Below are 24,464 nucleotides of genomic sequence, written 5' to 3'. Positions count from 1 at the left end.
TAATCTTGTCTATACAAATCTTCTTCTCAAGGTCACGATGCACGTATTTGACGATTGCGTTTGTTGATATCTGACCAATGCCCATGGATGATTGCAACCTTGTTCCTCTGTAAATCTGCCCACCGTGCACTCACGAATTGTGTATCACCATTTTCGCAGTGACCATTGTGAAAGCCCAAATGTGCTACCTCACGCTGAGGACGATACACGGTAATCATACATTCGAGGGTCTAATTGTACAAGCCTTCCCATTCGTCTATATCCTCATTCACTGTAACATCACTACCATGTGCGGCGAGTCCGCTGAGCTGTTTGCCAGCGGTACCAGAGAGGTGGACTGCCTCGGTTGTTGAGATACCCCTTTCCATCTCTTCCAAAGCCATCATCTCCTCCAAATCGGCGTCCATTGCATCGTCCTGCGGTGGTCGGGAATAGAAAAGTGGTTCTGCACGTTCTGGTACTTCAATCTCTTGTGAAGCGGTGGGCGGTGTGATACCGCGATCTGACACTGGAGGTGGAGAGGGCGATCGAGGTGGAGGATAAAAGGCTTCTCGATATCCCTTCAAGGCGGACTGTGACGGATGGGCGTTGGTAATGTCACGAAAAGCGGCGTTCGAGGATCATATCGATAGAAATGGCTCACCTCCATTCGCTTTGATCTACATATCACTTCTACTCTATTGATCGTATGCTGAAAGTCGCCTTTGGGGAACATTCCGTGCGCCCACATTTGGTACATGTTGAGCAAGTTCGTCAAATCTTGAGACTTTTTCATTGCATTTTCCATTGCGGAGAGTAGCGAGAAGAGGTCAAATGATACCAAAGGAGGATTGAGCCGACCTTCTTACGCTCAATTATCACGGAACTCTTACTCACCTCGTAGCCCTTGCCTTTCACCTTAAACTTCTTCGCCGCTCTGCATAGTGCCGGTATTCCTCGATCGCTGGTCAGACTGAAGAATTCATTATTCAGCATTCAGCACGTGCCCCAAACTTGACCGGGAGAACGAGAATTCTTACCGGTCCGCATCTACTTTCGCCATAACCCTTCTCTTTTTTCCTCCTTCCTGCTCGTCATCGTCCCCATTGTTCGCAGCATGTAGCGCTGCAAAGGGGTCTTCGAAGTCTCCTTGTTGATGAGTCCTATATCGTGCATCTTCCGGCGCCGGTATGTTTCTACTTTGTCCGGCAGGAGGATGTGTTGATAAGGTAGGAGAGACCGATCGTTGTCGTGGTCGCGGGCGTGAAGGTGAACCAAATTCCGATGGGCCTCCTGGAGAAAAGAATAGGGGGTTTTCGTTGTAAATCTCGACAGCGGGACGTGAGGGCGATATGGGAGAGGCTGAACGAGATCTTATTGGAGAGCGAGGGGGCGGTGCTTTGACAGGCGAATTGAAAAGGTCGTCCAGGCCCGACATAATGTTGCGCGATCTGGTAAATCGTTGACCCGTTTAATTCGCTAGAATCAGTCGTTGTGCACGAGAATGACAAGTCTTTCGGTCGGAGTATTTCGTTCTGACGATATCAATAGTATGCGCTCGCAGGCTATCTGGCTGCTGGATCGCCTGTAGGAAGTATGTTAGCACGTTGTTGCAAGGATAATATATCGAAGAAATAAAGCAGGAAACGCGTCGCGTTGATTTTTCCTATCTACCGCGTTCGAACATTACTCGAACGATATTTGATCCCGTTTGTGCTTCAACGACTACATTCTTGCCCATAATTCACAGTGGTGCATTCCACTCAATTTCTGCATGAAGGGCTATACACGACGATGCCTGCGTATGACGTATACCGACGCTGTGCCCTATCCCGCCTGGATGTCGGAGATGCATACTTCCTCTTGCTCGCCAATCATTGTGATCTTACCGCGGAATGCAAAAGCGGATGCAATACGAGTATGCCGAAGACGCGAATGTCGGATGGGGCCGAAATGCGCTATCAACAATCGTTGTAAATTCCATTGCTACTATAATTCTACGAATAATATTCGGCGTCCAACTCAGTGGCACGAGAAACATTCAGTGAGCTGGTCGATTCCTTCTCAGACCTTATCGAACTTATATCGAGGCTCGCGCGGCGACGTAATCGGTCGAATTGCCCCAAGCCATACTGTATACTGCAATAAGTTTGGCACGACTTCAGCGGTTCGGTGACGGCATTGTCGCGTTGAATCTTGCCAAACTCATTGCGGCATACAGTATTGGAACTTGATAATCCCTAATTCTTGGTCAATCAGCTTACTAATTGATTCAGGTAACAGTTTTAATATAGCCTTGAGGACGGTCAGCTTAGTCATCAAATCTGTTCCTGTTCGTGACATCACGACTCGGATCAAGCAATAGGCAGACCCAGGAATAAATTGTTCAATGTATAAGTCACCTGACAGCCCATCTCGAACTCTGAGTATCTCTTCCAAATCGAAAAGATACATACCCCCGCAACACGATGGCCAACAATCAGAAAGTAGCGCTCATCACAGGAGCCAATCGAGGGTTAGTCAAGGCTGGGTCTCTCATTTATCACGACTTCATTACTGATCTATTAAATAGGCTGGGTCTGGGATTGGCCAAGTTGCTCATCGCGAAAGGCTACAAGGTTATTGCAGCTGTACGAAACCCTTCATCGATGGAAGATCTCGATAATGTAATTACCGTTAAGATTGATTCCGAGTCTCTTTCTGATCCCAAACAAGTATGTTTTCGCCTGTTAAACTCAGTGATGGCTCAACGAGCTCAACATGGCTTCAATCTTTGTGCAGGCTGTTGAAATACTCAAAAGTCAACATGGTATAACTCATTTGGACATCGTAAGTTTGAGATAAGCCCATGATCTCAAAAAGCGCGGGCTAAGTGTGCGATTATGATAGGTCGTAGCCAATTCTGGTATATGTTCGGACCAAGATGCAATTTCTTCTATTGACCCAGAATCATTCACATATCATTTCAACATCAACACTCGTGGTCCATTGATTCTTTACCAAGCAGTCAGAGATCTCTTAATTGCTCCAAATTCAAGGGAGCAGAGTAAATTCATTGTGATATCTTCTGCCCTGAGTAGCTTGAGTGATGAAGACCACTGCAAAGGACAAACTACTTATGGAACCAGTAAAGCTGCTGTTAATTATCTTGTGTGTAAAATTATTTCCCCGTTTGAAGGGGGTTACGCTGATGTGAGTGTTTCATCATAGACTAGGAAAATCCATTTTGAAGAACCAGATTTGATAGCCTTCCTGATCGATCCTGGCTATTTTGAATCGTACGTGATACGATACCAATAGAACCAGATCCCAGAAATCAGCTTATAATTTCGCTTACTTAGGGGTAATGGTCAATACGCCTCAGCTTTTGTAGGCGTCAAACCACCTCAAACCGTAGATGAAGTAGCTCGTAAGTTTTGATTTCCACTTGTACTCTCACCTCTCTCTTGCTCACTGAACCTCGTATCCAGCTCAAATAATCGATGTGATTGAAAAAGCGACAAAAGCGGAAACCTCAGGTTCCCTTTGGACCTAGTAAGCTGCCCTCTGACTTGATTTCGGTAGTTGTTGTTGTGCTGATCGAGAAACGCAGCAATGGTCAGAAGTCCACATGGTAAGAGACTAGCGATGGCCGTTCTGGAGCTCATTCAAGTCTTGATGAGAACAAAGATGCCTAGATTTTAGATTGTGTCATGATGAGCGGTGGTTTACAATATGATACATGAATTATTACGATAAATAACTACAAGATATCCTGGTATACTGACTACAATCCCCACGGTCATACCGTACTGATCAGAAGAGCGCACAACACTCGTGACAGGCGACGGACAGCCGATTTAAAACCGGTCTGAATCGCTTTGCAACGGTTCCCGCTTCTCATCTTGAAAGCTCATCAAATCATCGTCGATTCTCCTCATTTCCTCTTTTTCCGTTACGCGATAGCTCTTGCTTCGCAATTGCTCGACATGCTCAGGATTAAGTTGTGGTAACCATCTGTTATACGGTCAGCTTTGGGTTTTATGCGATTTACGAAGACCAACAGAGCATTCTGAATGGGTGGTACTCACTGATCTCGGTGATCCAGCCATTGCCTCAGATTACCATTCCACGATGCTGTGAGGAACATTCCCAACGTGGTGATTGGTAAAGCATAAAACATGATCCCCATAAGTACCATTGAATCGATATACCCCTTTTCGCCAAAGGTATACGAAGCTGTGACATGGAAAAACACTGTACTTGCAATATAAGAGACGAAGCCAACAGAGGTAATTGGCTTCTTGAAGCGGGGAACATGATTTCCTGATAGTGGTGCATGGATTTCGCCGTTTTTGGCGGTGGGTTCATTCAGAGCATAAGTTGAGGAATTCAGGTATTCAAAACGATGCGTTGCAGCGAGCTATATTGAGAAATTAAGTCAGCGACTCGTTTCCTACTAACGCCCAGCTCATTTCACTGAATGAGGGGACGAGACATCTACATGAAAGACGTTAGCTAGAAACTTCACTTACCAAAATAGCAGGCAACATCATTCCCATTCCCACATTATACATCATGAAAACGTTCAACGCCCAAGGAGGTGCAAGGGGATCTTTTTGTTCAGGTGCTCCTTTGTTGTTATTAGGCAAGAAATGATTCAACATGGGTATAGCCACTGCTCCAATACTCTAATGAGACGGAACATCTTACTCAGCTTTGTTTTCAATTCAAGCGATAAAGGAAAGAGGAAATGAAGAACAACTTACAATCATACCAATGAGTAGTATTAAAACGAATCTGATAGAAATCTTGATGAGGAATATCATGCCTGCAGAAATGATCACTTGACTCAAAGCCACAAGAGAAGACAACCATAAACTTCCGAAATATCCCGAAGTCAAAATGGCAGTTGTAATGAGAACAGAAACGATCCTCAAGAAGTTCAGATTTGTGTAAAATGGTATTTCTGGAATCGGTAATCCAGTCTCATAATCATTATCTAATGAAATTGATGATTGATTTTGATAAATTTGTTTAGATTCATACTTGTATTTTGTTTTTTCAGTATTATCTTTCAGAATAATGAGCTTATCAATTCTAGGTCTAGGTAAAATACATTGCAGAGTCTGCATTTTTTAAATATCAGTTGAATGCATTAGGTATTAAGTTTTGTTTCAAGGTATTGATAATACTCACACTGAAGATGTTTCCGTATACACTATAGCCCGCCATCAAGGTCCAGATGTTATCTCTGATGAATTTACTTGTAATTTTAGGTACACCGTATACTAAGAATATTGCCAAACCAGCTGATAAAGATAAAAAAACAGTAATGATGAAACCATTCGAGTCGACTATTCTTCTCCACCATGCTTTTCTAGGTTCTGCTGTGTCAGTAGAACCAATCGCTGATTCAATGTTATTTTGATCATGATCTGCCTTTTCATCCTCTTCTATTGGCAATGGCGTTGCAGTAGGATTTGCTTCTGCGTAATTTCTTAACGAGAGGATCACTATATAAGTCTAGGCAGAAACGGACATGAGCACGAACCGCCATATATTCAATTCGTCTAGGTTTGGGGTACTCCATAATTCAAGGTAACTTACCTTAATTGAGCGGTAACATGCTATATAAGCACCAAGTACACAAAGCAGATGAGTGAAAATAGCCAGTGAAATCATCCTAAGATGTCAGTTCTGAGCTCAGTAGACTAAGGGAGTACGAAATAACGATCTATCGTAGTGCGACAGAGCAGAACATTACTCAGACAGCAATCAATACCATCCACGACTTGAATCGTCGTATAAATAAATGTAAGAGAATGATTTCAAGATAAGCAAGCGCATAGATCGTGATTATGGGGTGTTTGACCAAGGAATGTGGAGTAAAAATTAAGCTCATTTAAGCGTATTTTCCTTAAGTTTCGCCTGATGCAGCTGACCTGCTCATCCTTAGTGAGTATGTGGGTTGGCATCATGCGGCACTACCCGGACTGACGGCCGTAAGAGCTCCCCTTTTGGAGTATCGGCAGCTTTGAGGTAGAGGTGCTTCGTTGGAACCGTATACATATACGGGTACGACCGATTAGAATCAACATAGATGCATTACAAGCAGTGAAATTAGGTATCTAAGTATCAATCGAAAATTATTAATCTAATATGTATGGAACTTGTTATGACTGAAGCGTAAGGAGAAAATATGCGGGACTATTCTACTATTACAAGGTATTCAAGATTTCAATCGAGAAAGGGGGAAGAAAAGAAAGAGTATATTATGACATTACGAAACCTGAACCACCTCTTAATATTCTAGAAGTGGATCTCCAGAACAAAGCTTCTGCTCCATCCATTTCTCCTTCTTGTTTAGATAACCAATATCTCATTCTTGCTACATCACCACTTGTTGCACCTTCTTTATCTTTCATTCTTCTAATAACAGTTTCAACTGCATCTTTTGCAGAAGATTTCGTATTTACATCAATTGATTCAGTAGTTACTGCACGATGCCACCAGGCTCTGACCAATAGCATCACTGCTCTTTTTCCAGCTTCATCTGCTCTCCATGAGTTCGTTCTTCTGTCGGCAAGTTGTGCAGCTTGTGTACCTTCGATTAAGAATGACCAACCCACTTCTCTTGCTGCCCATGTTGAATAAACTTCAGCAGTCACCAATAAAGAAGTCCTCTTTTCAGCCGCAACAGTTAATCTAGGTGCTAAAGAGGCCATAAACAATGAAGAATAAGCAATAGCAGTAAGAGTTTCATTTTTAGCTTTTGCTAATTGAGCATTTGGTAAATCTGATCCGTTTAAGACTGATAAAGCGAGTTTATATTGTTTGACTCCACCTTCAAGTAATTGCCAAGCGGATCTAGCTAATTCAGAAGAAGGTACTAAACCAGCATTTTCATCTTCCGAGCCAATTGAAATGACCGAAGCTTTTCTATTCCAAGCTGAAATTCCATCTGGTCCAACCAAAGGTCCACCACCACCAATAGAGGATATTCTTCTGGAACGAGGTTCAGGACTAGATCCGAGACCCGGTAGAGTGGAAATACTACCGAACCCTAAGGAAGATCTTCGTCTAGCTCTTCCACCGATCAAACCACCAGCTTCAGCAGCATTAGGGAGCCAAGAACCTCTTCGACCAGTCTGAGGAATAGATATGGATGGTCGAGAACCTCTAGATCGATTTTGATGGAAATCTGAAACTTCAGCATCTTCGGATACAGCGCCAAGGATTGAGCCCTTTCTTGATCCTTGTCCTTTAGACCCTGTTGAGGAGGTCGATTCCCTTCGACCGATACTCTTGGGGTCCGAGTCCTTTCTTGGCGTCCCTTGACCGTCTGCTTCCTCTTCATCTTCCTCTTGGATGGTGCGCGCGTCCAAGCTACCATTTCTAACGCTCAGTCTTCGTGGTGTGCCTAGACCAGATGTGGGGAGTAACGAATTTTTCGTTGTGCTTCTTCTCCTAGGTCCTCGTTTTCTCCAGACTAGTCTTAGCAAGTTGGCGTATAAAGTCTTAGCATCTGCAAGTTGTCTGATCGCTTCCCAAGCCAAAGTAGCGGCAGTAGCAGCTTTACTACCTTTTAATTTGGCTGCTCTTTCTCGACATTCAGTAGCTAACATGGACATATCTTGAATCAAAGCTCGGAAATCGTCTTCATCAAGATCGACACCCAAATGGAAGGTATGTCGAAGTCGCTCAAGAGAGGAAGCGCCAGATGCAAGTTGTACTCGGGTGATCAAGTTGGCTGATGATGTTGAAGATTTGATTCGAGCAGCAGCAGCTACGGTAGCCATGTTAGAAGCTTGATCGAGAGCTTGTTCAGCCAATTCAATATGTAGATCGACGATGTTGATATCGGTGGAAAGGGAAGAAACGAATACGGCAGCAGATGATAAGGCTAAGAACATTTCTGCCATGACTGGACTCTGTTGAGCAGCTTCATTAGAATTGAGATCTCTCATTCTATCCATTTTATCCCCAGCTACATCTTCAAGGTATTGTAAGGATTCTCGAGCTAATTGACCAATTTCACCATCCCAAACAGCCTTTTCGTCTTCTATATTATCATCTAATTCATGTAAGGTGTTTGCTAACAATCCACAAGCTTGACCTAAAGTTTCTCTAGCTGTCAAAGACAGAGGAGCTAATTTGACTAATTCTCGAAGGGTTGTGACAGCATCTTTCAATGATTGGGTAGACACTCGTGGAGGTTGATAGTTGGTGGCTAAGTTGATGAGTACTTTAGATCTGCCCAACATAGCCTTCTTGTCTTGGGGCCGAAGCTCGACGGCCAATTGGAATAATTCGCTAGCACGATTTAAGTGATGATAAGCTTTTTCCGTACCGACTTTATAGGTTGCGGCTTTGGTGTCATGACCCAGAGCACCTGTGGAGAGGGTACCGTCAGCTCAATTATCAAGTTTACCACTACCTTGTCTGTAAACCCACCTTCCATACATGCTTCGTAGGTGTGGTAACCCTTTTGCCCCTTAGTAGTAACACTAGAAGAAGGAGTGGGTTTGGGTGATTCCTCATCTAACGGATCCATAGTTGTGAAACTTGGTTTGTTTCGGATAATAGGAGGTGGTGGAACGGTGAAGTTATCGGCTCGTCTAGGAGAGGTAGGTGGAGTAGGGAGAATGCTATGATTTCCCGGCGAGACGGATGCTGGAAGACCAATGAATGGTTTTGGGGGGAAAGCGATATTGATAGAGTGGGCAAGATCATTCCCAGCGATAGAAGCTCTGGGTGTTGGACCGCCGTTTTGGCTCGGTGTGATACTGTCTCCGGAGGTTGATCGCGAAGAAAGCGAGTAATCCTCGGCGAAAAGGGAAGAGCCCTTCGAGGTAGAATTAGACATGGCTGATGACATTGGTGTGTAGTGAAATGGAGAAGGAGAAGAAGGGCCACCACCTAATGAAGAAGGTTGTGTACTTGACATTGCAATAGATAAAGTAGAAGATGAGGATGGGAATCAAAGATAAGACGATATGACGATTGCCGTGTGAGATAGCCTAGATTGAACTGGTGAGAAAGATGCTAATTTTCGTTGAAGGAGATAGTGGTTTGGTGAAACTAGTAAAATGGTCCTAGTTGAGTGATGAGAATTATCGTCTGATAGAGAGGAAAAGCAAAGATACTTTAGCAATTACCGATTGGTCTTAACGTAATTGTATTATGTTATTCCCTGTGAGAAAATCTACTGTTCCCGGTTTGTGATGATAAATTACAGTCTAACGTAGTTTGATCGGGAAGGGGATATAGTGTGTATTAGACGACGATCTCTTCTTTTGATTTGATGTGTGACAACGTGATGGGCGTTGTGAGTGGTCAATTTAATTGATATGGAAAGATGTATATATGAATGGTGGTTGTAGCCATGTACGTACAGATGAAGACAAAGTGTCGAGAATGGGTGGTGTAGTCAACGTACAATGCAATCTATGAGTAGTGGCTTGGCTTTAAACGTCAAAAAGGTGAGACAAAACCGGTCATACTTCACTGATCATCGCCTTACTTTCCTGATTTTCCGTTCGTGGGGAGTGACTTTTGTCTTTAGTATTAATGCACGATTCAGGAAAATACATAACGCTATCTAAAGTAGCGAAGACTATATTCCTTTTTCCAGAGGTAAGAAATGGCGAAGCAGTTTCTTCGTTTTGGGACGAAAAGAGATAAGGTGAGTCGCGATTTAAGGGTTTTATAGATGGGGGGATGCGCAAGTACTCGAAGCGGATCACGGCCCAAAAAGGATCTACGTCCCCATTCAGGGTCAAAGTTAGCGTTTTCCCTTAGATCACAAGGAACCGGGTTTGATTTGTGATCTTTCAAATCAAAATGCATAATCAAATTTGTGGGAGTAGAATTCCAAAGCTACCAAACGAACGGGAATTACCAGCTAATTACGGTTTGAACTCGCTTCGGTACCGGTTGTACCTTGCTTTTTTCCGTTTCTTCTTCTTCTCCTCCTGGTCATACAATAAACTAGTAAACATTTTCAGGTCGATTTGGTTTGGAACTGTCACAGCACGTGCACAAAGATCGATATGTGAATGCTGAATTTCCCAAACCATACTACCGGGAACTTATCTGGGTTTGTAACTCAAATCGAAATGAAATCATCGCCGCATTAGGAACTTTTGTATGGATACGAACGCTGACTTATTCTTTTTCAAGCCACGGTAATTTAAACTTTCTCAATCGGTGTCGCCATCTCTCGCTTATCATGCCGTAAGAGAATCTTGATAACAGGCGTGCGTTCTTGGGAGGGCATGCCTAGACCGATTGATGACAGCACGTGTCTTTTGTACTCGCGTGATATGTCACGGCGAAGACCGCTTCGATTGTTATTGTTTTGCCACTCTAAAGCCTGAGCGATCAGCGAAGGATGGCACATGACTTGTATTGATTGCAACCAATATTAAACCGTTAATACAGCATTCGGGAGCGGGAGAAGATTTCTCAAAATCGTCAGAATCGAGGACAGGAATTGCTGTCTAGCCAATCTGTAGACAGATAAAGAATCGCAGAGAAAAGCCGCATATCGGCGTGAGCAACAATTGCAAGTCTGTCAGGATCAGCAAGGGGATATTCGCCACTCAGTCATCATTCAATATGCCGTTGTCGCCTGTCTCCGTAGTTGTAGGAACCACGTTAGCGACAGCTATAGTAGTGATAGGTACAGGTTATGCTTTCAAAAAGGTGAGTAGACTGATTTGTTCCCCCTGCGGCTCAGTCGCCGCAACCCTCATAGGATTGAAGTTTCAACTGACCCATGTGTACATCCTTTGTATGCGCTGCTGTTAGTTCGTATATGATCCCCACATCTCACATCACATCGAAGCGTTGATTGCCCAACATCATCAAGCGCATTCGCATCCATATGCTGCTATACCGATTCCTGTATCTGAAGAGGACAGCAATGTGCCAGTAGAAGGGATATCAACCTCTTATAGAGATCATCATACTTCACTACGAAGACGTAATATCAATCGCTCGAGTTCAGGGCCTCGGCCTCACGAGTACGAATTACAGGAAAGGCCGGTTGAACACTTCAGAGAGAATGTGGAAGATGAAGCGAATTATGGAGGAGCTTCGAAATATGAATTAGATGAAAGTAGACTTAGTCTCTTGGGCGATCATCCGACCAAGTCCACTGAGTTGATCGATTTAGACGATAATTTCAGAGCTGAATCACCTCAAGATCGAGAGATACAAGAAGTCATTTTTAACCTAGTTCCAACTCCTTTGCGATCAGGCTCATCTACTCCTTCAGCTCAAAACCCATTCTCTACTCCCGACGAAAACCTAGAGGTAAGCCACTTAGACATACAAAGAGGTCGCCTAGACCCAAGGACATCATCTACATCATTCTCTTTCTTATCGCTTTCTCAAGTTTCGTCTCCCGAACAAACACCCCGGTTTCCCTTCGCTCACCAGGATGAAGAAGGTACATCGACGATTGCAGATGATAATGATACCAACGATGTGATCAGTATATCGGATCATGGTATGACGCAATATGAAGATGCCGAATCGTACACGCCTATATCTCGCTCAATCAGCAGAAATTCGATACCAATCACATCGCCTCGAGCGGGAGACAGAGATCTTGTAGGAGAAATGGGTTTGAGCTATGTGCCTGTGATTCCTATCACTAGGGGTGCGATGAGCGTTATCAGTGTAGACGGATCAGAAATGAGCGAGAGTGATTGGGATGTAGTCTCTGAAAGTGGTCGATGATTACATGTCGCAAGTCTTGAAGGGGTAGTCGTTGTTACTGGACGGTATCCTTATCTGTAGTTATAGATATGATCCTGCTTCTCTGTAAATCCTTTTGTATCTCTACGGCTCGATGGCTGAGCCATCTCCGAATCCTTGTTGTTGATATGCCATCTTTCATCTGACCTGATCGAAAAGCTTCGGGTATATTAATTTGTTTGTTACCATAATCACGATGATCTTGAAATACTATGCATCTCCAGCATATTCAAGTATATACATGAAATATGCAAAGCCTTCCGGAGGACCGATCTCCTTCCACGATAGCTTGAATCCGGGCCGATTTTCCATATACCTGACAAACCGAAAATATTAGCTTAGACTCTTTTTGCTATCGCGGATGGACGCGAGACAAAGGGTTACCTTTTTCTGAAGTGTGGTTGACCAAATGTAAAGCTGTGGGAGTGATATTAGCATGTTATATTATTGATCCTTGACGAGTAGTCTTCATTATGAGGCACGTTACTTACTATACGAATTTACTTCCTGGTCTTTTCCGTAAAACTCTAAAATAAAGCTATCGGTCAGTCTTCACATGTGATGGGAATTAAAGTACGACTAAAATTACCTAATTGCTTCTGTTACTTCCTGAGTACATGTTCTCACATCCTTCTCGTCCGGATTCTAATCACAGACAACGTTTAGCATTGTATCCATTGCTTTATTGACAATCACAGACGACGTACCCATGGATCGCCTTTGGTCGTCAACATAGCGCTATCGAATCGGTATTAGCAAAGTTTGTGATCTCTACATATAACAGAGCAAGTCTCACTCCATAGTCCCTATTTAGAGCTCCAAAATCAGCTCATTGGAATCGCCTAAAACATTTCCAGAATCTCATCTACATCAAACTGACCTTTATCAACCACTAAATCAAAATCCTCATCTTGAAAGTTCAAATCAAGTATATCCATTTCTAACCATTCCATCTTAGGTCTAGAAATATGCCTTTCTTTCATTTGATCAATGACTATTTTAGAATACTGTATATACGTAAGCACTCTCTTCTGAAAAGCTTTGAATAAGGTTTAAGCAAAATGACCTACATCAATATTTACGATATTTTCCCACCCATTATCATATAAGACTTCTCCCAATGCAGAATTTCCACATCCTAAAGTCAATATACGAGTTTCTTTACCTTTTCCTTTACCCTTATCCAAATTACTGGATGTCAATTCTTCAAATAACGGTAAGAGGTATGTTGGTGATAAAAACCAATCAAATGTGGTACCATCTGCTTCACTTCATTTCGAACATTCAGCATGAGAGATCGTGTGAGTGGGCTTGTTCCGTAGAATTGTAACCTACTTGGCATATCGTTGTTCCCTACGTTCACAGATCACATCAGTTTAGAATTTTGAACATCCATAAATGCGAGACTGTAGCGTACCAATATTCATGAGTTCCATATCCCTCATTCGTGGGAGGCAAATTCAGTTCAGCGTTAGATGGCATCTTGGTCTGGTCGTTTGCGATATGTTCACGCTCTCTCGTGGTGCTATTCACTTGTAGATCAGATCAAAAGGCAACAATGTATACCTAGCAGAAATTTCAAAACGAGATCTTTAATATTCATCTTTTCGCGTCAACAAATATACGCCGTTACGTAATTGATCGATACAAGTTGCACGGTTAACCGGAAGCTAGATACCGCAAAATGAACAAAGAGCTATATAATGTGAATGAATGACATCTTGGATCATATTCGATCATGTCATCATTGTAACGTACCAAGGATACTTGACTTCAGCAGTACATCGGTATCACTCATAGTAGTCTCAGAGCATTTTCGCAAGTGGTTTCGAAATCAACACGCCGCTATATTAACGCCTAATTCGCTCAAATGTCAAATACCAACCCTGTACATTCTTCAACCAATCTATTTCGTAGATTATCATGGCAAACATCCATTTCAATATCGATAAGAATAGCAGATGGAGAACCTGGAGCAGGTACAGGTGCAGATAAATATTTCGTGAGTTTTGTCTTCTGTATGCTTGCATGATGTATGTATCTGATTTGCGATCTGTTTACTAATGAGATGAAATTTCATTTTGCTGCGTTGCAGATACAGGCACCTCGATATTCTTATCTTCCTTTACTGATACCCGAAATACGAGAGAATCTGATAGAGGTTGCACTTGATGATAGACAGTCAGAAGAGACAGATGAAAAAGATTGGTGGTTTGAGGAAGAGCCTGACGAAGAAACGGGAGCCTTTGCTAGTCAAGGCGCTTGTAGGTGGTACGTGCCTATGTCTTCACGTTTACCTTCTAATGATCTATCGTATGTAATAGAGCAGCTGATATGTGCCTTTCGCATGATCACCAGGCATTGGCCAATAGACTTATTATCGATATATTCTTACATATCTCGGCCCCGGCGATTACCTTCATCTTCGGCTTCAGCTTCGTCCTCAACTTCAACAACAATAAGAGAACCAAAGCAATTAAGATTGATATTACATCTATCGAAACCTCCAATAGATAAATTATTGATGCCAAACAACATAGAAAATTGTAAAAGTTTATGGTTAAATCAGGTAAAAGAAGCTGATTTCGTTAGATGGAGAAACACGAATAAAGTTACTAGTTTAAGGAAAACTGATTTAGATAATGGTTGGGATGGGATTGTACAAGGTATGTTGTAAAAACCTTTCCATCCAAAGTAAGTTAGTCGCTTAATGTGTAGGTGATGTCCAGATGATTACGATTTATATCTGAGAATGGCATCAAGAGTGTTACCTTTACCTATTGCTCCTGCTACGAATAACGTCACTTCTCCTCAACCTTCTAGACCACCTTCCACCGATCCATCAAGTTCATCTATCAAGCCTGAATCAGCCTATTCGACAAGGGGAATACCGCTCAAATTGTATTTACCTGATAATGCTCCTGTCATACAGGAGATAATACCGCCATTAGGAACTGATGGTGAGGCTCAATTACTATCTGTCATGTCCCGGTCCTCTGGTTCTTTCTTAAGGGTTTTCGCTCATACCAAGGTATTATTGCTAGGCAAACCGACGACTCTACTCTCAGTCCTACGCCAGCATCTTCACCTGCTCTTTCCGTCACGTCCGCAAGATCCTTACTCGATGGCATTTCCAATAGCTCAAGGTATACTGATACCGGAATATTCAGATGTGGCTTGGTTGTCAGCTTGTATGTGCGGCGCGGATGGCTGGTTGAGGATAGGTATATGTCTAAGAGCGCCATGATCTAGTCATTGCTGCGAATTGTACTGACATAGAGTTGTATCAACATGATGCAACGTGAAAACGAGCGTCAAGCATGATATTGACAAATGATCATCTGTTGCATCTATTGATATCTACGTTTCTATTTTCTAACAATCTAGACTCTATCGCTACAATTACCTAGCTTACTATTTCGACAACACTTCTGTCAACCTCAGAATATATCATACCACCGACGTTATCTATAATTTACCACCATTGTCTTCGTTGACCAATACATATCTATATCTGGCATTACCAGCAACCATGGAAGGTACAGCTTCGTTAACTTTGTTCATTGACCATTTTTGAATCCAAGATTTAACTTTCTTTTCAGCAACTAATTCAAGCATATCTTTGAGTGTTTGAGGGGAAGCAATCAAAGATCCACCAACATGAATGTTACTGAAGATCAAAGTTGCAGGTGAAATCTCAGGAAGTTTACCAGTTTCTGGTACACCAACTAAGATGAAGTTTCCTGCTGGTTTAAGAAGAGATAAATAGGCAGCCATGTTCATATCTGGTGCGTCTATTATTAATTACGAATGATTAGTATAAAAACTTACTATCAACGATCATTTTGAGAATATGAACTTACTAGAAGTACAGATGATTAAATCAAGAGATCTTTCATGACCTTTGAAAGCTTTGGCTTCGTCATCTCCAGTGATCAAGAAATGTTTTGCACCTAATTCTTCGGCATCTTTTTGTTTTCTTGCGGAGTGAGAGATGACAGTGACATCAGCACCGAGGGCGGTGGCTATATCGGGAAAAGCATCATATGTCAGCTCAGAATACTCATGGATATCTTCAATGACAAATGGACTAACCAAGAGTGACACCGAAATGACCTAATCCACCAAGACCAATGATACCAACGTTCTTAGCTTCTTTACCCGCACCGTATTGTACAAGAGGGGAGAAGACTGTTCCACCTCCACAAAGTAAAGGAGCAGCTTCTGCGGGATCTAAACCAGCTGGAATTGGAATAGCGAAATGAGAAGGACCTCTCCAGTAATTGGCATATCCTCCATATGATTTTGATCCTTCTGATGTTCTTGAGAATTTTCCGTTGTAAGTACCAACCATTCCTTTAGAACAGTAGTTTTCCATATCTACAGAATCAAAATAGAATCAGTATAACGTTATAGATGAAAAGTCTAATTGGGGGCATTTTTCGACTCACCTTTGTTACAGTAATGACATTGTAAACATGAATCACATTGGGCACCAACACCAACGATATCACCCATTTTAATACCATTTTTAGGTGAAGATCCTACTCTGACGACTTCTCCTACGATTTCGTGACCAACAACTTGTGGCCACATATCCCCAAGAGGACCCCATCCTTCTGAAAGGGTAGAGATGTCAGAAGCACAAATACCACAGTAAAGAATTTTAACTAAAGTGACCAGGCAAATTCGACGTTAGCCAATGTTGAAACCTCAAGAACAAGATTGATTTTACTCACGATCAACATCATCTTCTGCGAATTGTTTAGGCTCATATTCGATAAATTTCAAATTTCCTTCAATCGATTCAGGACCGGATCCTGCCCATCCTTCGAATTTGTAATCTGTTGAAGTGGACATATTATAAATTTAATTTATAAATAATTGTTCAAGTTTAAGATATAAAATAAAAATTAATTAAAGATTTCTTTATTGTTTGATCAAAGAGAAATAGAAAGATATTCTCAGTGTTCGATGAAATGATCTATATATATATGTTCGAATGACCTAAGGTATTTAATTGAAACTTTTTTTTTTCAATTATAATCGTAACCAATCGAGCAAGCCCTCTGTGTGTCATCATCATCATAATCTTCCATCGATTTCTTCCTCCACTTTTCTTTGTTTCTTTTCAAGCAAAAAAATTATGTCATCATAATTACATTTGATCTTTGCCCTCCACTTATGAATGCTCATAATCTTTTCATTTCGATGCAGCTAGGAGATGAAGTCTCTATCTAACCGAATCATCATGAATCAAGTTTTTGATTTTGGCCAAACGCCGTTTGTTTTAACTTTTGTCTTTCTAACTAAAAACCTCTGAAACTTTTGCCGAGATGAGTAACATTTCCGAATTTCGCGGAAATCGCGGCAATTGATTTTGATGATTATTAAATGACGTACTTGGCCTTGGAACCAAATTTTAGTCAAAACAATCTCGTCCGAAAATTTGGTACCGTTCTACCTAAATTACTCGTTAAAGAGTGATCAATTATCCTCCACCGCCCAATACCTCCTCCACTTTATAGAAATGTGGAGGGGAATCGTCTTCTAGTGGAGGATAAGCCAAAAGCGGAACGCAAAAGCTGAAAACACTTTGCTTATCAGACGAAATCATGCTACACGTACAGAATGGTATTTCACCTGGCGGCGACTGACTACATTTAGCCCACCCAACTCGAACAACATGGGAAACGCTAGGTTGTCACGATTGATTCATATAAGTATTGAGAAGGGACAGCAGTGATTATTCAGATTGAAGACGTTTATAATTATATTCTTTCAGTACAAGTTCATACAACCAATGAAGTATATTTCAACCTTGATCGTCGATTCCTTGCATCAATTCGATTTTATCCATAAGTGATATTACATATCCATAGGTATGGGTAAGAACTGTCCAATGATGACTGACGGAAGATCGAAAACCTTAAAAAACCAATCATCATGTCAGTTCTGGTGATCTCGAGCTCAAATAATGATCCAAAGTACTTACATCTCGTCTAATCGTTATACAACCTGTACACTTCAACGTTGTGTTTGGCTTAGACAGGCCGACTGGCTGGAAGAAATTTTGGGTAGTGTTCTCGAAAGCGTGAACACTGAAGTTCTCCCAGTAAGACACGACTCTGTCATGATCGACATCTAGTCAACACGATCCGAAGGTGTAGACAAGTACGCAGCGAGGGGACTCACGAGGGGTTGGAAAAGAGCTCATAAATGTATGTCCGGGTCCTACTCCCGTACAAATCCGCATTAGACCGATCGACCAGCTTGCAGAATTCGGGATTTGCATAGCAGACCTCTCCCGTTCTACGCCATACTGCAGTCGGAGTTGCAGAATATGAGATGAGTTTCTCAAGCTCCTGCAAGGATATTTACGATTTAGATTAGGCCTTCCTCGAGGTAGGGATGCTGAACACTCACTATAAGAGTCCGCTGGAACGATTTCTCTAGGAAAATCTCATCCTCTTCCGACATTGGCATTCTGCGCATACATCAGCTCGTTCACGATTGCGTCCGACAATGAAACTCACTGTAAAGCAATCAGACTCGGTCTGAAGGACGCCAAAGCACGAGCCACACGCAGAGTATCATGTTGTTCGAAACTACAAGCAGTTCATAAGCTTTTTATATCACAAAACATGGAGCTTAGCTTACTTCTTCGTCAGATAATCCATCAGAATATGATATCCTTGAGTATAATCACTAAAATCACTGGTCAGCATTCCAATCAGGCAGAGATCACCAACAAGACAGGAATAAAACACACTAAGGCTTAACGACGGTCTTGTAAACCTCTGCTGGTGTTGCTCCATTACCGATCTGCACAGGAGTAGGAGGTTGGAAAGGAGCATTCGCACTAGCTTGATCCTGCATTTGTAAATCCTGTAGTGATTGATTCTGATTCATTCCATCAAGGGTCATCTGATCGGAATCGGTATTATTATTGCCGTTCCAGCTTTGGTTCTGATTCAGACTTTGACTTTGCCATGTTGTGTTTAATGGCGATAGATCACTATATGTTGCAGGAGATACAGACTGTCCAGTACTTGAAGGTGTGGGCTGCACGCTAAAAGGATTTTGGTTTTGCTTAAACGCTACGTTGGTAGTCGCTGGAGAGGGGTTCATCCATGATTGATCATAGCCTACATTTGAGCTGACTGTGGATGCATTCGCGCCATCCATAGACAGCTGTCGACCAGCCTCATTCAAAGAATCCAAGCCAGGGAATATGGGTGATAGATCCCCAAATAGGGAATCAAGCATTTGATATTCGGTATTGGCAGCATTTCCATTCGATGTGAAGCCTAGCAACGGAGACTATCAGTCAAAAGGTACTGAGGCAGGCACGATATCTCGTCAAGATGCGTACTGTTGCTTTGAGTCTGCATGCTGGTGTTCCAAGATCTCGTAGGATCATTAAGGTTTATTTGACCTGAACCAGCGATCGAAGAAGGGTCATTCTGCGAGATTGGAGCTGATAGCCAAACATCATCCGGTAACCGCGGTGGCTCGATGGCCTGGGTTTGCTGTGGTAGCGTTACATTAGGTAAGAGGCTGTACTGATGTGATAGTGGATCTGAAGATTGCGGCTGTTGTTGTAATTGATCCAGGTTTGTTATCGGAGGAGAAGGACTACTACTGCTAGTTTGCCGAGGTCTAGCCGCGACTAACCGTCGAGAACTGCCGGTTAGTTTGCCGGATGATATCGAATTTAATGTCACTACGTAAGTGTAACTTACGCCGCTCTTCACCTTCTAGAAGATATTTTGCCTTTTTCCTCACTCCTTCTACACATTGATCTGCCATACCCTTCTTAACACATCGTGTGCATGGTCGCTCTAAAAGAATCGCCAAAAGCGCGAGAAAGATCCGATTGTTAGTCGGGGGGACCGGGTGAGGAAGTCCATAAGCGAAATGGTGGATAAATCCAAAAGGGCAGAAGGAGTCGTAATACTGATCGTCAGCCCATATCATGGCAAATCCAACCCGAAGTTTTCCCGTCACAAAAAATTTTATTGCGCGACTTACGCTCATCGCATGTCAAATGAGATTTCTGACAAGCCAAACAAGCTTTGGCTACCTTTTTTCTTGCTTTGTGTTCTATGATTCCTGCACCAGCATGCATATTTTCGTCTTTGATTTTCGCTTTGCCTTTACCTTTTGGTCTGCCTCTTCCAGATGATGTGACGCCGCTGAGACTCGCAGAGGCAGATCCTCCACTTGTGCTACTTCCAGCTTGTTGAGGCGCTAACGCCGTCAAATTGAGTTGGTGAGGTGAAGTCGCTGAGGAGTCTCCTGTCGATGATATTGAGCCTGATGAATTGGATCGAGTCGGTCTACCCCAAGACATCTGCCTCTCTTGCATTCTTGCAATAGCAGCAAGATACTGCTTGTTTGTTTTATCGTTCATTGTAGTTTAGGACCAAGGTGGAAGAGGAAATAGTTGATCACACAGGCAGCGAATTATTATATTCAGCGTTTATATATACGCGACAATTGACGGCGAGGTGGAGAAGTTTGAGATGAGAGTTTTGAGTATTTTTTGGCAGCGGAGGAGATTCGCGTTGAAGGCAATATGGTTGATTTAACAACCATTAAGTAAATTGAAAGAGGAGCACATTCAAATAATTTTTCCGCAAAAGAAATTATAGTTAAATGTGATCGAAGCGCAGTAAGGAGTGTAAGCGAAGGATGTTTGTTATCGTTGATTAGAGTAAAGTTTCAAGATTGCGAAGTCGAGGTAATCAATATAAATCATAAGGAGTAGATCGCGGGATGGGGAGAGAAAGGTATTCGGGCCGACCGATTACCAAAGCCGATGACCCATTTTTCGGTAAGATTTAGAAGGATGATGACGAGATAGAAGGTTCATTACGTAGGGTTGAGGTCACAGTTGATGGTGAGACGAAGGGTACACGAAATGTTATGAAGAATAACGAGAAAAGATTGAAGGCGTGATAAGTATTTAAGATAGGCAAACCCCGTGTGCAAGGCAATGCCGTCGGAGAATGATTCAACGAGTAGTAGGATATTTGTTGCAGTGGGAAATATCCGATTAGGACATATTTGTAAACCGTTGATACGGACATCAAGAGGCATGAGATATATAGACATACCCGCAACAATGACAACCCAAAGAAGATATAGGGTATAGGATAATCAGATACTCAGCATCAATTCTACATCTTCGGTGGGTTTTGGGGAAGCCTAGTATTCCCGGGAAGATCGCATAAATAAACTCACACGTGAAAGATCAACAGACACAAGTGACCGAAACGGCTCAGAATAGTTGCGACGACTGAGAATATGATTGATAGGATGAATATCTTTACGTTTGATATCGGTATTTTCAGGATGAAAGATAGACCGTTACCATAGGGGTAAGTAAGAGCAATAGGAGTTAATCCAGATTTCGGAAGTTGTGAGCCGAGAAGTGTATATACAAGGTAAGATCTCGTAATGATTAATCGAACAATTCATTAGTTGAAAATTCTATTTGTATCGAAGTAAGGCGAAAGATCAAACAAGCATTGTGTTTTGTGCTTTTTTAATTATCCGTTGGGTCCGGGTAAATGTTGCGGGATCAATTGTCTTAATAAATTCAGTACCAATAATATTAGTGGATCGATCTCCCTCAAAGTTACAGAAGTGGCGTTTACGTTACTCCCCATGTCATGATACAAGATCTCAGATCCGCTTCTGCTTCTTCTTCTAAACTCTGATTTAAGTGGAATAATGTCAAATTTTAAATCTCCTGGATTTCACCGATTTTAACAGGAGACCTACAGCGAGAACGGAATCTGTGAACCGAACTTCCCGCTACAGACGATAAATAATGAATCGAATAAACCGTTTACATATATATGATTGGAACGATTTAAGCAATCATTATGCGATCTACATTTAGAGTCAAGTGTTCTCGAATTGCCAATAGATTGAAAAGCAAAGGCTGAGATGAAGGAAATCTTCTTCCGTATGCTATTCCTTTCAATAGCTTCGTAAGTCATAGATGTACGTGTATGTGTATCTCTACATATATATAAGTCGTCATTCTGACTATTTTCACACTCAAAATAAAGTTGAGCCTGTGTTTCAAATGTATGCCTAAATGATCTCAAAATCACTAGGCGTATTCAATTCTTCGTTTTTGACCACTTTTGAGCCAATTTGGCGATAAAATGATGTCATTTAGTCAAAAAAAAGCCACGCGAGAATTTCTCAGAAAATTTGAATTTGGCGAAACCCTTGATTTTTGAGTCATTTTTCAACGGCCTCTTGACCCGTGTTGAGAAATGGCTAATGCGCTAAACTTCTTGTCGAATTCATGTCGCTTTTAGCCACGTGGAACTCACTATCTCCATCCGCTCGAGACAACTTAACATCAGACCATGTTCATACATATATTACGCCTTTTATGCCTAATATATATGAACATTACCCTTATGAAGCATTGTTCAATATGTTGTCTATGGCGCCTCCAGACTCTGTGCGATGGAGAGAGCGAAGTATTGCAACAGATCATGAAGAATCACAATCAGTTGACGGTTCTCCTCCTCTCAGATCAATAGAATCACAGGACTCGCCAATGTACCCTTCTAGCCAATTTCATCTACCTCCAGCATCCCAATATGTCCCTCCCTCGTCTCAATACTCCTACCCTGCCCTCAGTCAATTCCAAATGGGATCACAAAGTACTCAAAACGCACCAGGAGCCAACAAAACTACCACCACTAGAGGCCCTAGAGGCAAATCTTGGGAAAAGGATACTTCAAGCGATGGACGATTTTCCGCTAATCAGGTACTCATGCGCTACCTCACCATGTTCGGCGGTTATCTGAAATGGAAAGGTGACTCGGGAACAGGGATCTCGAAGGCTCAAGCGCTCAAGCAAGCCGGAGACATGCTGATAAAAGAGGGATGCTCACAGCGGACTGACAATGCCATCGACTCTCAAATCAAAGCTTTACAAACCTCATATAATTCAGCCACAGCTTATAAGAGAGGAACAGGAGCTGGAGAGGAAGAGGACACGCTGCACGGTGAGTCATGAATACCCGAAGCTAGAATTCTGATCATCTCCTCTCTAAAATGTCATTTGAGTTTGGTGGCATCGATTCCATCTTCATCCTTCCCATTGAGCTTCCCGTAGCTCTTACAAACCAATTTCATATTCAATCTGATTGATTTATCGATGGTTGTCTTTCCTTTCTTTGGCGATGCTCCCTTGAATTGCTCTTCGAACTCGTGTTCAAGACTTGTTTCCAGTGTCGCTGAATAATTTGAGCGGTGATCTTCTGCTGACTATAAAGTTAGCTCAATTGCTCAAAAAGTGTCCATATTGGGATCAACTGGATCCTGTGATGAGTCAAAGAGCTGGAACCGACCCAAAAGGAGTACATTCATCGAGACCCCAAGGTGCATCGCAAAGCATGGCTCCCCGGAGATCCGGAAAATTTTTCTACACTTTTCCGGAGTTTTTTGTCGATCCGGGAGAATTTCTCGGATATGCAACCACCATCCGGGAAATTTCCCCGGATTTCCTGAGATATCCGGAATCCGGGAATTGCTGATGAAACTATGCATGAATATCGATACAGAGCTTATATACAACATGGTCTATATTAGAATAATATACAGAATTAACTTAAACACCTGAATTGAAACGGAAACTACGCTACAACAATTTATCTAATCTTTTGAATTTCGCGCTCTCATAAATTCCCTCCAGCTCTCGTAATTAATCAAACCGTTCTTGTGCCACGAGGAGAGACAAAGCAAACTAGTCAGAGTTGCTGGCTTTAAGGCATGACGACGATCTGATACTGTAAGACCAGCCATGGAAAAGATTCGCTCCGGAGCGACGGATGTTGCTGCAATCCGGGATCCGGGATCCGGTCTAACTTACCACCATCTACCGCCCAAGAAGGAGTCGATTTCTTTAAAGGAGCTTTTTTCGAAGGAGGCTTGGAAGTTGCTGCTTTACCATCAGTGAAATGATCGTGAGAATATTCAGAAATACACGTACTAGCCCCTTTTGCCAATTCAATCCTGATTTTCCTCAACAGGTTTTTCACATTGAACAATTGTTCCTCTGCGTCTTGTGATGAATCACCGTAAAATTGCTCAGGAGGGAGACCACCAAAGATAGATTGTTTTTCTAAGCAAATAGCAGGAAATCAGCTTTGTTTATTGAATATATAAGACTAGGAAAGGATATTCACGAGCTGGATTCAATTTCCCAATTTCCCCTGTCAAAACCTCCTCCAACTGCTTGACACTCATCTCATCCTCACTAGGCATCTTGATACAGACCGTTTAGCGACGCCAATGCAGAAATAGAAGTTATATGTATGAATGATGTATAAATAATATATAAATGATCATTTTACGGTGTTGACAACGATTAAGAAGTGAAGTAGTTGTTTGAGACGCGAAGCGCATCGGCGTTATTGGCGATATTGCCGGTGTGGCACCTGTAAAATCCGGATTGAATTCTCATCCGGGAGCGAAATTCGCGAACAAACGATATCCGGGGTAATCCGGGGTCAATCCGGGCACATCCGGCGTCAAATTCCGGAATTTCTCATGCATCCGGCGTCAAATTCCGGAGAATTCAAGCATCCGGAATCGCATTTTTCAGCCTCCGGAATCGCATCCGGGAAATTCCGGAGGAATTCCGGATCTCCGGGAGCCATGCTTTGAGGATAACGAATACCGACGGTGATGACCAG

The 24,464-nt window shown here is 42.3% G+C and overlaps 11 protein-coding genes across 11 annotated transcripts; 4 read left to right on the top strand and 7 right to left on the bottom strand.

The window, feature by feature from the left end:
• Positions 1-230: 230 nt before the first annotated feature.
• Positions 231-1,417, bottom strand: I206_101788 (uncharacterized protein; the record flags this gene model as incomplete). Its single annotated transcript, XM_019157950.1, has 4 exons — positions 231-572; positions 644-766; positions 877-952; positions 1,020-1,417. 4 exons carry the CDS (start codon positions 1,415-1,417, stop codon positions 231-233), a joined length of 939 nt encoding a protein of 312 aa, XP_019008563.1.
• Positions 1,418-2,447: 1,030 nt separating this feature from the next.
• I206_101787 (uncharacterized protein) lies at positions 2,448-3,514 on the top strand (the record flags this gene model as incomplete). Its single annotated transcript, XM_019157951.2, has 7 exons — positions 2,448-2,494; positions 2,552-2,693; positions 2,761-2,808; positions 2,869-3,129; positions 3,190-3,257; positions 3,321-3,388; positions 3,450-3,514. The coding sequence occupies 7 exons, from the start codon at positions 2,448-2,450 to the stop codon at positions 3,512-3,514; spliced, it is 699 nt and encodes a 232-aa protein (XP_019008564.2).
• Positions 3,515-3,818: 304 nt separating this feature from the next.
• Positions 3,819-5,643, bottom strand: I206_101786 (uncharacterized protein; the record flags this gene model as incomplete). Its single annotated transcript, XM_019157952.1, has 6 exons — positions 3,819-3,975; positions 4,050-4,381; positions 4,494-4,649; positions 4,728-5,087; positions 5,158-5,484; positions 5,569-5,643. 6 exons carry the CDS (start codon positions 5,641-5,643, stop codon positions 3,819-3,821), a joined length of 1,407 nt encoding a protein of 468 aa, XP_019008565.1.
• Positions 5,644-6,233: 590 nt separating this feature from the next.
• On the bottom strand, positions 6,234-8,908 carry I206_101785 (uncharacterized protein; the record flags this gene model as incomplete). The annotated part of the gene is made up of 2 exons (XM_019157953.1): positions 6,234-8,353; positions 8,416-8,908. The coding sequence occupies 2 exons, from the start codon at positions 8,906-8,908 to the stop codon at positions 6,234-6,236; spliced, it is 2,613 nt and encodes an 870-aa protein (XP_019008566.1).
• A 1,673-nt stretch (positions 8,909-10,581) lies between these two features.
• Positions 10,582-11,709, top strand: I206_101784 (uncharacterized protein; the record flags this gene model as incomplete). Its single annotated transcript, XM_019157954.1, has 2 exons — positions 10,582-10,668; positions 10,774-11,709. The coding sequence occupies 2 exons, from the start codon at positions 10,582-10,584 to the stop codon at positions 11,707-11,709; spliced, it is 1,023 nt and encodes a 340-aa protein (XP_019008567.1).
• Positions 11,710-11,937: 228 nt separating this feature from the next.
• On the bottom strand, positions 11,938-13,209 carry I206_101783 (uncharacterized protein; the record flags this gene model as incomplete). Its single annotated transcript, XM_019157955.2, has 10 exons — positions 11,938-12,043; positions 12,112-12,144; positions 12,219-12,254; positions 12,317-12,372; positions 12,435-12,465; positions 12,524-12,533; positions 12,608-12,734; positions 12,798-12,996; positions 13,063-13,080; positions 13,145-13,209. 10 exons carry the CDS (start codon positions 13,207-13,209, stop codon positions 11,938-11,940), a joined length of 681 nt encoding a protein of 226 aa, XP_019008568.2.
• A 388-nt stretch (positions 13,210-13,597) lies between these two features.
• I206_101782 (uncharacterized protein) lies at positions 13,598-14,974 on the top strand (the record flags this gene model as incomplete). Its single annotated transcript, XM_070202454.1, has 5 exons — positions 13,598-13,729; positions 13,823-13,998; positions 14,086-14,393; positions 14,457-14,687; positions 14,772-14,974. 5 exons carry the CDS (start codon positions 13,598-13,600, stop codon positions 14,972-14,974), a joined length of 1,050 nt encoding a protein of 349 aa, XP_070058555.1.
• A 221-nt stretch (positions 14,975-15,195) lies between these two features.
• I206_101781 (uncharacterized protein) lies at positions 15,196-16,587 on the bottom strand (the record flags this gene model as incomplete). The annotated part of the gene is made up of 5 exons (XM_019157957.1): positions 15,196-15,521; positions 15,591-15,752; positions 15,823-16,107; positions 16,179-16,397; positions 16,467-16,587. 5 exons carry the CDS (start codon positions 16,585-16,587, stop codon positions 15,196-15,198), a joined length of 1,113 nt encoding a protein of 370 aa, XP_019008570.1.
• A 1,008-nt stretch (positions 16,588-17,595) lies between these two features.
• Positions 17,596-20,143, bottom strand: I206_101780 (uncharacterized protein; the record flags this gene model as incomplete). Its single annotated transcript, XM_019157958.1, has 10 exons — positions 17,596-17,655; positions 17,723-17,855; positions 17,923-18,092; positions 18,154-18,214; positions 18,264-18,335; positions 18,388-18,435; positions 18,500-19,037; positions 19,103-19,399; positions 19,473-19,571; positions 19,762-20,143. 10 exons carry the CDS (start codon positions 20,141-20,143, stop codon positions 17,596-17,598), a joined length of 1,860 nt encoding a protein of 619 aa, XP_019008571.1.
• Positions 20,144-22,192: 2,049 nt separating this feature from the next.
• On the top strand, positions 22,193-22,783 carry I206_101779 (uncharacterized protein; the record flags this gene model as incomplete). The annotated part of the gene is made up of 1 exon (XM_019157959.1): positions 22,193-22,783. The coding sequence occupies one exon, from the start codon at positions 22,193-22,195 to the stop codon at positions 22,781-22,783; it is 591 nt and encodes a 196-aa protein (XP_019008572.1).
• A 638-nt stretch (positions 22,784-23,421) lies between these two features.
• Positions 23,422-24,033, bottom strand: I206_101778 (uncharacterized protein; the record flags this gene model as incomplete). Its single annotated transcript, XM_070202453.1, has 3 exons — positions 23,422-23,555; positions 23,639-23,890; positions 23,955-24,033. The coding sequence occupies 3 exons, from the start codon at positions 24,031-24,033 to the stop codon at positions 23,422-23,424; spliced, it is 465 nt and encodes a 154-aa protein (XP_070058554.1).
• Positions 24,034-24,464: the final 431 nt, after the last annotated feature.

Source organism: Kwoniella pini, chromosome 2 (genome assembly GCF_000512605.2).
Source record: "Kwoniella pini CBS 10737 chromosome 2, complete sequence".
Taxonomy (NCBI): Eukaryota; Fungi; Basidiomycota; class Tremellomycetes; order Tremellales; family Cryptococcaceae; genus Kwoniella; species Kwoniella pini.
The sequence above is the reverse complement of the archived record's forward strand: the minus strand, read 5'-3'. Positions and strand labels throughout refer to the sequence as shown.